Source organism: Lithobates pipiens, unplaced genomic scaffold (genome assembly GCF_037356315.1).
Source record: "Lithobates pipiens isolate NorthernLeopardFrog02 unplaced genomic scaffold, aLitPip1_a1.2 Scaffold_13, whole genome shotgun sequence".
Classification (NCBI taxonomy): domain Eukaryota; kingdom Metazoa; phylum Chordata; class Amphibia; order Anura; family Ranidae; genus Lithobates; species Lithobates pipiens.
In genome coordinates this window covers 81,386,312-81,399,899 of record NW_027507718.1, presented here as the reverse complement: position 1 = coordinate 81,399,899, position 13,588 = coordinate 81,386,312, and the positions used below count along the sequence as shown (strand labels likewise).

At 44.0% G+C, this 13,588-nt stretch overlaps 1 protein-coding gene and 1 pseudogene across 2 annotated transcripts in view; both read left to right on the top strand.

Moving 5' to 3' along the window:
• LOC143974134 (antiviral innate immune response receptor RIG-I-like) overlaps positions 1–2,622 on the top strand; it is a 114,340-nt gene extending 111,718 nt beyond the window's left edge. For both annotated transcript variants that reach the window (XM_077475248.1, XM_077475249.1), the window contains one exon: positions 1,710–2,622. In XM_077475248.1, coding sequence (XP_077331374.1) covers positions 1,710–2,027 — 318 coding nt within the window. In that variant the 3' untranslated portion in view covers positions 2,028–2,622. The remainder of the gene's footprint in view (positions 1–1,709) is intronic.
• A 9,873-nt stretch (positions 2,623–12,495) lies between these two features.
• On the top strand, positions 12,496–12,618 carry LOC143979975 (U2 spliceosomal RNA; annotated as a pseudogene).
• The last annotated feature ends 970 nt before the right edge of the window (positions 12,619–13,588 follow it).

The following is a 13,588-nucleotide window of genomic DNA, read 5'->3' as shown; positions in this document are numbered from 1 at the left end:
CCTCACCAGTCAGCTGACCTCTAGTCTCTGCCCCCCACCCATGCTGTGAACTGAATGGGTGGCTGCTAAGAGGCTAAATGGGCCACAGGCTCCAGGAGCAGCCCAGCTGGGCTTCCACAGGCTCCGGGGACAGTCCGTTTAAAGGCTGGGAGTGTGGTGCGAGCCTCAGGAACAGCCCAGGATTCCGTGACCCCTGGCAAATTGTCATTCGACCCCAGAGGGGGTCCCGACCCCCAGGTTGAGAACCACTGACCTAGGGGGATGTAAAAAAACTATACTGTTGTAAGGGAATGTCGGCATACTATAATGCACTTTTCCTCTTATATTGATGCAAAAATAAATAACAAAACAATATTTAGAGTCACATAGGAAGAGTTGTCCGCTAGAGAAAAGGGTTCTACGTGTTTCAGTGAAAGCGTTATTTTTATTAGTTTAGTCTACTGACCTTAATTTTCCTACAGTGTAGTCTACTGTATATTTGCAGCCAACCTCCGAACCATGGGACATTGGCCTATGAGCTATGTGGAGGTGGCTTTGTTTGTAACCTGTCATTAAAAGTCACGCTGTGAATGCAGCTACTTGCCTGGAGGCTGCTATTTTAGGCTCCCTTACAGAACTTGAGAATTTAGTGTACAGAGGACCCGCTGCCTACCCTTCACTCCCAGGCCCCACTAAAGTGACTCTCAAAATATGGGCAGCAGCCAGGAAGAGATTCCTGCATCCACACCAACACTCACCCTTTACTCCGCTATGGGGAAACCCCTCCCTCTCTCATTTTAGGATGATACCGGACCCGCAACTATGGGCCTGGTATGGGATTAAGGTCCTCCAAGATATTATCCATTCAGGAACACTCCTTTCCTTCCAGGATTTAGCAGGGAAATATGGACTCCCAGGGAGAATGCTATTTACATTTTACCAATTGAGACATGCAGCCAGGGCCCATAAATTTGAAAACGGACCCCATTGAAGCAATTCTAGCACAGGAAACTCTCAAAATGTATCTTGCCCTATTAGGAGTTGACTCGCCTAAAATGAACACCCTCTGGGACAAGTGGCAGGCTGACGTCCCTAGGTTGGACAGGGAGTCCTGGGAGGAGTGCTTTGATGAAGGGTCTAAACTGCTGGTATCCTCTAGAGATAAGCTGTTACACTAAATTTCTGCATTGCATATACTACACGCCGCAGAGACTGCATCGGATTTACCCTCACAGGTCACTAAACTGCCCCAGATGTCAATCCTCTGATAGCATGTATTTGCATATGTTCTGGACCTGCCCCCTTATTATGCAATTTTGGACAGCGGTTTTTGAGTGTATTAATATTCATTTACAACTAACATTACCAGTGTCATCCGGACTGGCTCTATTCGGTATCCATGAGGATGATTAAAGACCTAGGTATACAAAGTTGCTAATCTCATTCTTGTTGTTCTATGCCAAAAATGAAATCCTTAAGAAATGGGCATCACCCTCTCTCCCCAAGGTGGAATCATGACCATATTTATGGTCCAGTTAAAAGTAGTGCTAAATGCAATAATCAATAAAAACAAATCGGCTCTTTACTTTTTGATGCCAGATCATTCACTTTGCACACAGCTGTCTACCTTACTACCCTTACATTTACCAGTAGAAAAGAACCCTAACCACTGCATATACCACCCAATTTACAAATATATTTGCTTACTAATTGCTCTCTCTTCTTAACAGAAATCCCATCACACAGTGATCGACAGAAGCTTCAAGGACAAGTATTTCACTAGGGTACACTCAAAGCCATTGGCATTTGGTGGCTTCCACAAAAAGTACAAGATATTCTGCAAAAATCCCAAATGTGGAGACGACTGGGGAATTTCTGGCAACTACCTGAGCTTCCAGAACATTCCACTTATCAAAATTGACAAGTTTGTGGTAGAAAGTGCTAATGGATTCCAGGAATATTTCAGAAAGTGGGTGAAGGTGAATTTCATAATGAAGGAATTCAACCAAGAAGAAATAGATGAATCCTTCTCTGCCCAGACAGAGTAACACAGTCGGTAACCAGAACTTTTTAAAGTGGCTTTGATAGTTGCTTAAGGCAAGAAATCAAAAAAGTATGTTATCTTTTGGTAAGAAAATACAATGTTTATAATTTAAATTAAATATAAAGCAATCATCATTTTAACTGAGAGGAGAAGTTGTCAATAACTGTCAGCAGACACCTAAGGGGAGATTTACTAAAATTGGAGAGTACAAAATCTGGTGCAGCACTGCATAGAAACCATCAGCTTCCAGGTTTTGATGTCAAAGCTTAATTGATCAAGCTGAAATTAAAAACTGATTGGCTACAATACAGAATTGCAACAGATTCTGAGTACCGGTAATCCAGTTTTAGTAAATCAACCCCAAAATGTCTGGAGACTTTTGCACCTTGGTAATGTTTTCTTTCTGTTCTGTTTATAGCGATGCACTGGCAATATTTAGCTTTACAACAGTTGGTAAAAGAAATTCAGTATATCATGAAGTATATATATATATCATTTATCATTGTTTGTTCCATATTTAATAAAAATCAAATGTTGCTTTTAATTTAACAGGATATTGTAAATTATAAAACAAATTAAAATTACATGGATAAAAATAATGGGTCCTCTACCTAAATTCTTTGTTACACAGCCTTTTGTGTCCATCCTGGCAAAAAAGTGATTTCTGTAGCGCTCAAAGAAACTTCTGCAACTGACAACAGGTAGTTCGGCCTGCCCTTTTTAGCAATTATTCCAACTGCCTCAGGTTTGAAGGCTGTGTTCTCCAAACTGCATATTTTACCTCTTTTCACAGATGTTTGATTGGATTCAGATTAGGAGTCATACAAGTCCACTTTGGTGCTTTTAGCATTTTCCTGTTGGAAGGCCCATGACATGCAACTGAGATATAGCTTTCTGACAGTGGGCAGTATATGTTGCTCCAGAATTGATAGTCTTTCATTGTGCCCTGCTGAGATTCAGGGGGCCAGATTCAGCAAAACATTATCAAAATGTAACTGAGCCCTTTCAATTTAGCAAATTCAAGTCTAGCTTTATTTTTCAGTGGGGCTCTCCTGGGACTTCTTTTGAGCCCACTGTTGCCCTAAAAGTGATGGATGTGCAATCAGCAGTGGTGGCCCGTCCATAGGGGGCGCATGGGCGCCGCCCCCCCAGAGCTAGTGACAAAAAAAAAGTTAAAAAAAGGGCCCTTTAAAAAAAAAGAAAAAGTTCTTCAAGTTCACTGTGCATGGGCGCCGGCCATAGTGCACTATGGAAGCGTCATGTCACTGCAATCTCGTGATTGCAGGCAAGATGCTACATTTGCGGGGTTTTGTGTGCTTTGTGGCGCACAGCTAAGCTCCTCTCCTCTATGATTGGGCCAGCCTTCTGTCTCTCTGCCTAGCTGACCATTAGCACTGCCGTAGGACTTGGGCGGTGCTGTCCCCCGGCAGCGTGTTACTTTCGGTTTCTGTGCCAGTGGGAAGGAGGCTCCATGAAGCAAGAACAAGGTAATGTGATCTGACACTCTGCTCTGCCAGTGTGTGTCCTCCACACACTGGCTCTGCCAGTGTGTGTCCTCTTGTTTGACCATTTACAAGTAACTTGGCGCTGAGCAGTGTGGGTAGGCCATTTTTCTACACTCAACATAGTACACAGCAATACCAAATGACTTTTCTCAATTTAAAATAGGATGACTGGTTACAAGATTGAGATATCACTATGGTCCTATTCTTTTCTAGGGGCACCAACACATTTTTCCAGGTCATTTTAAATTATCTTTGTAGAATAAGCAATAATTGTATCTCTTTTCACAGATTATTTGCTTATCTGACATATTGAAGGAATGCATAAGATAAGATATACATAATATTTTTTTTTTCGGGTTGTGAGGGGTTAGCTCGGCAGCGGGTGTGTGTGACCCCCTGGATGGGTTCACAACACAAAATCAGGCACAGCAGACAGCGTTGTAGGTGGAAAAAAACAAAAGGTGCGGTTTATTTATGCTACATGCAGTGAAAAATATAACAGCCAAACAAAAGAAAAACATGAAAATAAATCCTGGTCAGCTTGACCTCTAATTACACACATAGATTCCCTGTCTAACAACTGAGTGCAGCCTTGTGCTGCACCAGTCCCTGTCTCTGGTTTTCTCTGTTGTAGAGGTTTGCAACACAGGCGTTAACTCACCGCACAGAACAGGTGTCACACTCCCCAGTCTATACAAACACAAAACTGGTTCCAGGATGGAGCATCTCCCTAAGCATGCTGGTTTTTTTTTGTAGAGGTCTTAATGAGCCCACTTACTTCAGCTGGGCTCATTAACTCTTCTCCTATAGGACCCCCAGCACTCCCCTCTAGTTGTACAAGTCCGCATAAAGCCTGAATCTAGGGCATACATATTTTCCATCCTGGATACAACCAGGTAATTTTACCTGCATGCTGCCACATACCCCCCCCCCCCCTCTTGTTTCAACCTTGGGGTTGTAACACAAGCATTCAGACACGCATGTATCCAAGACAAAGCATCCACATTCCCCACTTTAACACCAGGGCGATGCTTAACTGTAAAGTTAAATTCCTGTAGGGCCAGGAACCACCTATTTACCCTTCTATTGGTCTCCTTGTTTTGAGCCATCCACTTTAAAGGAGCGTGATCAGTCACCAGGTCAAAGTGCCTACCTAGCAGATAGTACCGAAGGGAATCTAGAGCCCACTTCACTGCTAAACATTCCTTCTCAATCGTGGCGTAATTTACCTCATGGGACTTCAACTTCCTGCTGAGGTAAATGACTGGGTGCTCTTCCCTGTTCCAGACCTGGGATAACACTGCTCCTAACCCAACGTCTGATGCATCAGTTTGTACAACAAAGTCCTTAGAGAAGTCTGGTGAGTACAACACTGGCTGGCTACATAAGGTTGTTTTTAAGGACTGAAATGCTTCTTCAGCCTCTGGGGACCATTTAACTATGACAGACTCTTTCCCTTTTTTCAGGTTGGTGAGGGGCACAGCCTTAGAAGCAAAATGGGGAATGAATCGTCGATAATAGCCAGCGATTCCCAGAAAGGCTCGTACCTGTTTCTTGCTGTTGGGACGTGGCCAACTCTGTATGGCCTCGACTTTATTGACTTTGGGTTTTATCACCCCCCTCCCAATAGTGTACCCAAGATATTTGGCCTCCTCCTGTCCAATGGTACACTTCTTTGGATTGGCCGTAAACCCAGCTTCCCGGATAGAGTCTAGGACTGCTTGTACTTTTGGCAAATGTGAGACCCAGTCTGTGCTATGGATAATCACATCATCCAGGTAAGCTGCAGCATATTTCTGATGGGGCCTCAGAATCTTATCCATTTTCCGCTGGAATGTTGCCGGTGCAGTCTGTAACCCAAACGGCATTCTCTTATATTGGAATGCCCCATCTGGGGTTACAAACGCAGTTTTCTCCTTGGCCGACTCGGCCAGGGGAATTTGCCAATACCCTTTGGTGAGATCAAGAGTTGTCATATATCGGGCTGTTCCCAGCCAGTCAATCAACTCATCTATACGTGGCATGGGGTAGGTGTCAAATTTTGTAACTTTATTCAATTGTCGAAAATCGTTACAAAACCGCCAGCTCCCATCAGGTTTGTGCACTAGTACGATAGGACTGGACCAGTCACTCTGGGACTCCTCTATCACACCCAATTCCAGCATCCTTTGAACCTCCCCACGTATTGCCTCCCGTCGGGCCTCTGGTATTCTATAAGGTTTTATATTTACCCTTTCTCCTGGCGGGGTGATAATGTCATGCTCTACGCCAGATGTTTGTCCCGGCAGATCAGAGAAAATCTCTTTGTTACGAAGTACAAACTCTTTAACCTCCTGTTGTTGGGGTTTCGATAAGGTGACTGCTATTCCAACCTCAGGAACTAAGCAATCAGATTGGGCTTGTGACAAAGTCTCTGTGACTAAGGATTCCCTATCCCTCCAGGCTTTCAGCAGATTGACGTGATAGATCTGTTCCGGCTTTCGCCTTCCTGGTTGTCTAACCCTGTGGTTCACCTCACTAATTTTTTCAATTACTTCGTATGGACCTTGCCATTTGGCCAGAAATTTGCTTTCAACCGTAGGGACTAGAACCAAGACCCTATCCCCCGGGGAAAAAGTAAGGGTCTTGGCCCCACGGTTGTACACTCTCTGCTGTGCTAACTGCGCTTGGGTCAAATGTTCCTTTACGATTGGCATTACCTGTGCAATTCTATCTTGCATCAGGGCGACCTGCTCAATCACACTCCTGTGAGGAGAACTCTAATTTTCCCAAGTTTCCTTGGCGATATCCAGCAGCCCTCTTGGGTGTCTCCCATAGAGCAACTCGAAGGGTGAGAAACCCGTAGAGGATTGGGGTACCTCCCTAATGGCAAACATTAGATAGGGTATTAGACAGTCCCAATTCTTTCCATCTCTATCCACCACCTTCTTTAACATTTGTTTTAGGGTTTTGTTGAATCTTTCAACCAACCCATCTGTTTGGGGGGTGATACACAGATGTACGCAATTGTGTCACTTTGAACAACTTGCATAGTTCTTTCATAACCCGGGACATAAAGGGTGTACCTTGGTCCGTAAGCAGTTCCTTACAAATACCTACGCGGCTAAAAACAAGAGATAGCTCTTTGGCTATGGTTTTGGCCGAGGTATTTCGAAGAGGAATTGCTTCCGGATAACTGGTGGCATAGTCCAATATAACCAAAATGTACTGATGCCCCCTAGCGGACTTCATTATCGGACCTACCAAATCCATTGCGATCCTCTCAAAGGGGACCTCAATGATAGGAAGAGGTACCAGCAGGTTACGGAAATGTGGCATAGGTGCCGACTTCTGACACACAGGGCAGGAGGAACAATAATTTTCTGTTTCCTTCATGACTCCAGGCCAATAGAATCTCTGCAATACCCTCTCTCTGGTTTTCTCGGTCCCCAGATGACCTCCCAGAATGTGCCCATGGGCCAATTCTAACACCAACTTCCTGTAAGGTTTGGGCACCACAAGTTGCTCAATGGTTTCTTCTGCCCTTTGAGCCACTCAATACAGCAGGTCCCTTTACATAGTGAAGTACGGGTAAGTGCAAGTCTTATCTGGGTTCACTAACTCGCCATCTATTTTCACCACATTTTCCCGTGCCTTTATTAGGGTGGGGTCTTTTAACTGTTCTGTGGCAAAATTTTCCCTGTGAACCTCAAGATCCAAAAACTCCACAGACGGCATGTTTTCATCTGAGGATGTTGGCTCCTCCCCAATTTCTTGAGTTTCCCCCGCCAATACAGAGTTCCCAGAACTTTGGAAAATCCCTTCCCACAATAGCATCATGTGGTAAGTGAGACACTAACCCCACCTGATGAGAGAGGTTACCTTTGGGGGTCTCAAAAAACACTGAAGTTACAGGATACTCTCGGGTGTCCCCATGCACACAAATAACAGCCACCTTGTTCTTCCCAGAGACCTCTGTAGTAACTAATTCAGCTTTTATCAATGTTACCAGGCTACCTGAATCCAACAACACATCAACATTTCTACCATTAATGCACATTTTACATAAATGTTTCTCAGGTCTCCGAATGGCAGTGCATGCAACTGTCGCAAACAGCGACTGACGTCTCTCCCTTATAAAGTCACATTGCATAGGCTCATCCACAACTGGGCAATTGGCTGCAATATGTCCCTCTTGCTGGCAGCGGTAGCAAATAATCTTTTTCGCTGCCTCTTGCAGCCTGGGCTTCCCGGGCTGCTCCCGCCAAACCTTAGGTAGAACTCCCACCCTCTCACTCTCTCCACCCTCACCCCTTGGAGTCATCTTACCCGCCACTGGGAATGATCTGGTCTTAGGGTGGAAAGTCCGTGAGTCCTTGGAAGAGGTGGTCAGGTTCTCTGTAGCCAAGTACCTCTCAACCAGATCCACAAGTTTATCTGCATTTTCTGGGTCTTCATGGCTTACCCATTTTTGGATGGCAGTAGGAAGAGCTCTCAGGAAACGATCCATAACAACACGTTCCACAATGTTTGGTGCGGTCAAAACCTCTGGCTGCAGCCACTTCCTGCTCAGGTGAATGAGATCATACATTTGAGACCTGGGGGGTTTTCCATCCTGAAAAGTTCAATTATGCACACGCTGAGCCCGGACGGCCAGGGTGACACCCAGCCGTGCCAATATTTCTGTTTTTAGCACCACATAGTCTTTTGCTTGGTCAGGCTCTAGGTCATAATAAGCTTTCTGCGATTCCCCAGTTAACAGAGGGGCCACCAGTCCAGCCCATTGCTCCTTAGGCCACTTTTCCCTTTCAGCAGTCCTTTCAAATGTGGTCAAAAACACCTCCGGATCATCCTCTCCAGTCATTTTTGTCAGTAAACGGCTCACACCAAAGGATGCGGTATTAGTGTAACCACTTGCCTCATTGGTCTGCGGACGTTGCTGTATTAATGTCTCTATTTGCTGTTGAAAACTCTGCTCTTGCTTCTGCAACAGGCCTATGAAGCGGGCTTCAGATTGCTGCTGGGCTTGTTGCTGAGCTTCCAGACTCTGCTGCAAAGTTGCATTTGTCTGCTGCTGATTTGCATTTGCCTGCTGCTGGGCTTGTTGCTGAGCTTCCAGACTCTGCTGCAAAGTTGCATTTGTCTGCTGCTGATTTGCATTTGCCTGCTGCTGGGCTGCAAGGCTCTTTTGTAAACCCGCATTTGTTTGCTGCTGATTTGCATTTGCTAGAGCCAGCTGTCTCAGTATCTCCTCCATGCTGGCCTTCAAAAAAAAAACTGCCCAAATTCTCCACCAACTGTGAGGGGTTAGCTCGGCAGCGGGTGTGTGTGACCCCCTGGATGGGTTCACAACACAAAATCAGGCACAGCAGACAGCGTTGTAGGTGGAAAAAAACAAAAGGTGCGGTTTATTTATGCTACATGCAGTGAAAAATATAACAGCCAAACAAAAGAAAAACATGAAAATAAATCCTGGTCAGCTTGACCTCTAATTACACACATAGATTCCCTGTCTAACAACTGAGTGCAGCCTTGTGCTGCACCAGTCCCTGTCTCTGGTTTTCTCTGTTGTAGAGGTTTGCCACACAGGCGTTAACTCACCGCACAGAACAGGTGTCACACTCCCCAGTCTATACAAACACAAAACTGGTTCCAGGATTGAGCATCTCCCTAAGCATGCTGGGGTTTTTTGTAGAGGTCTTAATGAGCCCACTTACTTCAGCTGGGCTCATTAACTCTTCTCCTATAGGACTCCCAGCACTCCCCTCTAGTTGTACAAGTCCGCATAAAGCCTGAATCTAGGGCATACATATTTTCCATCCTGGATACAACCAGGTGATTTTACCTGCGTGCTGCCACAGGGTGTAGATGAGATTGCTTTCTTTTTGATCACTTTTCATTATTAATGAAATAACATTTACAGTTACAGATTAAATATGATTTTTGCAGTGTAAAGCCCCGTAATGGGTGAATATTCCAATGGCACGTACACACGATCCAACTATAGTATGACAGAGCGTACGACTTTCCCCACTTGCTGGTCGCATCGGGTAGGGAATGGTGTAAGATACTTCCTAAAAAAGCTCGGACGACAAACGACCGCCCTGCTTGCGTAACAACAGTGGAGCAATGTAATGGTGCCATGTGTAGGCCCGATGTTGCAGTCGGCGGTGTGCGAGAGAGGGGCGGAGCTTACAACACATGCGCTGTGACTCGGAATCATACCGGATAACGGATCTTTTGCGTCAAGTTTCGGGACTTTGCTTCCATGCATGCGGTTTATTCCGTATTGTTTATTTTGACAATAAAATTAGTTATTAGCCCCGATAAGAAATTCAAGAAAACGTATACACAGGTACCTTCATCCTCATCAATAGTTTTGGGAGAAAAAACTGAGGTTATAGGGTTATTTTTAAAGGCTGTTACTGCAACTGCAGCTAATATGACAAAACCTGCAGAGTTAGTAAAGTGTCTATGGACTATCTCTGTACTTATTAACACAGGTAAATCAAAGAATAAATTAAAAATAATTTTTAATAAAGCTCAAAGAGAAAATTTATACAAAGGATGTTCAAAAACAGTTACAATAAAGCAAAACATTACATTAAAAAACATCCACAACGACTATACAACAACTGTCGGGTTTCCCCATAAAGTTTTATGTTGAAGGGTGGTGTAGCCGTATTCCTCTACCGGTTTCGCGGTCTAAAACCGCTTCTTCAGGAAGGAGATCTATAGATCAGGCAAATAGAAAAGGAGTAGAGAAAGAAAACAAGCTATATAGCAAATAAACGGCATGGTTAAACATAGATCAAAATTAGGAGATCGGCTCACCAATACACCCCGTAGCGACAGGTCAGTAGAGCCCACCAATTCCCCCAGCGGCGAATGTGGGGGAGTATATAGGACCAGCTCTGGTGTCAAGAGAGTGGAGAATTAGTGGAGAAGGAAAAAAAAGGGGGAATGGGGCAGGAAGGAAGGGAAAAAGGGGGAAAAGGGACAAAGGTGAAGGGGAGAAAATAAAATATACCAACACCAAGAGAAGATTATCCCCACCAACCCACTCACGAGAATAGTAATACGGCCAGAGTCTATGCATGGGCGAACACAGGGGTGAGATATACAGGTGTAATCGAAGTCACAGAAGTGCTGATTGATCTCCAAATATACATTATCCAAGGAAGTGGCTAAATAGGCCTACAACATGATACGAACTGTTGGTGCGATGGAAAGAGTCATCAAAAAGCTCAATAATACAGCACGATTAAAAAGAGGATTGTGATCCAATCGGTTTGAAATATATATGTACCCACCTGTACAAGCAATCGCCCAAACGATCGCCCAGCGTCACGGTCCCAAATCGCTCAACAGAGGACTGACAGTTGGGTGTTCGTTTGGGCAATTGCCTGGCGCTGGGCGTTCGTTTGGGTGATTGCTTGTACAGGTGGGTACATATACATTTCAAACTGATCGGATCACAATCCTCTTTTTATCGTGCTGTATTATTGAGCTTTTTGATGTCTATCTCTTTCCATCGCACCAACAGTTTGTATCGTGTTGTAGGCCTATTTAGCCACTTCCTTGGAACTTGGATAATGTATATTTGGCGATTGAATTTTACAACGTTCGGTGGAAGGAATGTCTGACACGTCTATAGCTCAATAAGCACTTCTGTGACTTCGATTACCCCTATATATCTCGCCCCTGTGTTCGCCCATGCGTAGACTCTGGCTGTATTACTATTCTCAGTGAGTGGGTTGGTGAGGATAAGCTTCTCTTGGTGTTGGTGTATTTTATTCCCCCCCCCTTCTCTCCCCCCCCTCCACCTTTGTCCTTTTTCCCCCTTTTTCCCTTCCTTCCTGCCCCATTCCCCTTTTTTTTTTCTTCTCCACTAATTCTCCACTATCTTGAAACCAGAGCCGGTCCTATATACTCCCCCTGCATTTGCTGCTGGGGGAATTGGTGGGCCCTACTGACCTGTCGCTACGGGCTGTATTGGTGAGCCGTTCTCCTGATTTTGATCTATGTTTAACCATGCCGTTTATTTGCTATATAGCTTGTTTGTCTTTCTCTACTCTTTTTCTATTTGCCTGATCTATAGATCTCCCTCCTGAAGAAGCGGTTTTAGACCACGAAACTGGTAGAGGAATACGGCTACACCACCCTTCAACATAAAACTTTATGGGGAAACCCAACAGTTGTATAGTCGTGGTGGATGTTTTCATAATGTAATGTTTTGCTTGATTGTAACTGTTTTTGTACATCCTTTGTATAAATTTTCTCTTTGAGCTTTATTAAAAATAATTTTTAATGTATTCTTTGATTTACCTGTGTTAATAAGTACCGAGATAGTCCATAGACACTTTACTATCTGTGCAGGTTTTGTCATATTAGCTGCAGTTGCAGTAACGGCCTTTAAAAATGACCCTATAACCTCCCGGTTTTTCTCCCAAAATGTATTGTTTATTTGATATTCTTCCAGGGTCATTAGCAGCTTCAGATTATGCGCAATCGTTTATCGTTCGTTCTATTCCCGTACAAGAAAAATTATGGTCGGATTCGGCTGTCGAAAGTAGTGTAGACATGATCTGAGAATCATACGATTCTTCCTCGGACAGTTTTCGTATGATATTCGGATCGTGTGTATGGGCCATTACTTAGTAAGGAGCACAGTAAAATAATATGTATAGTATTGAATTTGTTCCAATGTACATTTTGGACAATGTTACATCTAACCTGGTACTAGGAGAAGCAAGTATGTAAAATTTATCTATTATTCAGTGTGCATTTTTTTTGTCTTTAATGAACATTATTATATACTGCTCTATTTAAATAAATACCCAAGAGACTTGTAATATATTGGTGTTTAATGTAAATGAGAATTCCACATATAAGTAATGGCAGTTTCACAGGGGTGTGGCTGTTGAGATGTGACAAGCGCCTGTTCCTTTTAGGCACCCTGAGCACCGGCTGTGTTAGTCACACCAGATTGCTTCTCAGCCTTTTGGCTAAGATCAAGTGTATTATGTGTTCTTATCACTGTCCAGTAGCGGTGCTATGCTGTCATTCTGGCTTTACCGTGAGCTGGGACGGCTGGCTGTGGTAGGCTCTGAAGGCTACTACTGGCTGGAACTGAAACTGGGTCACCTACAGGCAGTTAGGGCAGCACAAGTGTAATTCCCCCAGGAAACCTGGATGGGCCCAGTTACTCCTGTTTTGAGTGGATCTACCTTTTCTGCACATGGGCCGGGAAGGCAAAGAGTCTGTTGTGTCTTTGCCCCTTGGGAGTGGTTGCCCTAGGGGTGCTCTTAGTAACACTTGGGTGTGGGACAATTACAGTGTGAAACAGCACATGGTCACAGCACCAAACCTTTTTTCTGCACTGTGCCTTTTTAGGGCTAGGCCTTCTGGTTGAAGTCCAGGGGGAATTTTTGTTTCCAGAGAATAAACTAGAAAACATACAATTTAAACTTGTAGGCACTACAGTACACAGAAAACATAAAAGAAAACAGTTAAAAGTTGCCTATTAAAGGTAAACCAACTCTACCCTCAACCTTGTGCAGTACATAGGAGAAAAGTATAGTAACAGTTGGTTGCAGAGTGCTGGTTATGATGTAGAGATGTATCGTGACTTGCTTTGGCTCTACATGTTATGCCATAAGTGCTTCAGAAGCTTGGGCCACTATTATGCGTGAAAAGAAAAAAGACATATAAGCAAAGTATATATAAAATAAATATCTTTATCACATATAAAAACAGAAAAGTATTAAACATAAAGTATAAAACATTCCAATTGTCTACCCCTAATATGGCCATGAACTGAGCGCCCAACAACTATGGGGGCATACATAACATTATACTAATACAGATGGCATTGTGGATATATATCAAGGATTGATAGCGCAGGGAGGGGCTGGCAGTGACAAAGGATGGTCAGAAGAGAGGACGTGGCACATATTACATTCCCAGTATCCTCAGTACCACTCTGTGGTGATATGTGGTTTAACAACCTATTAATGAATTTTTGTTACCAGGTCCCAGGTTCTACCCCGTTTACATTGCACGGCCATTTTTCCTAATG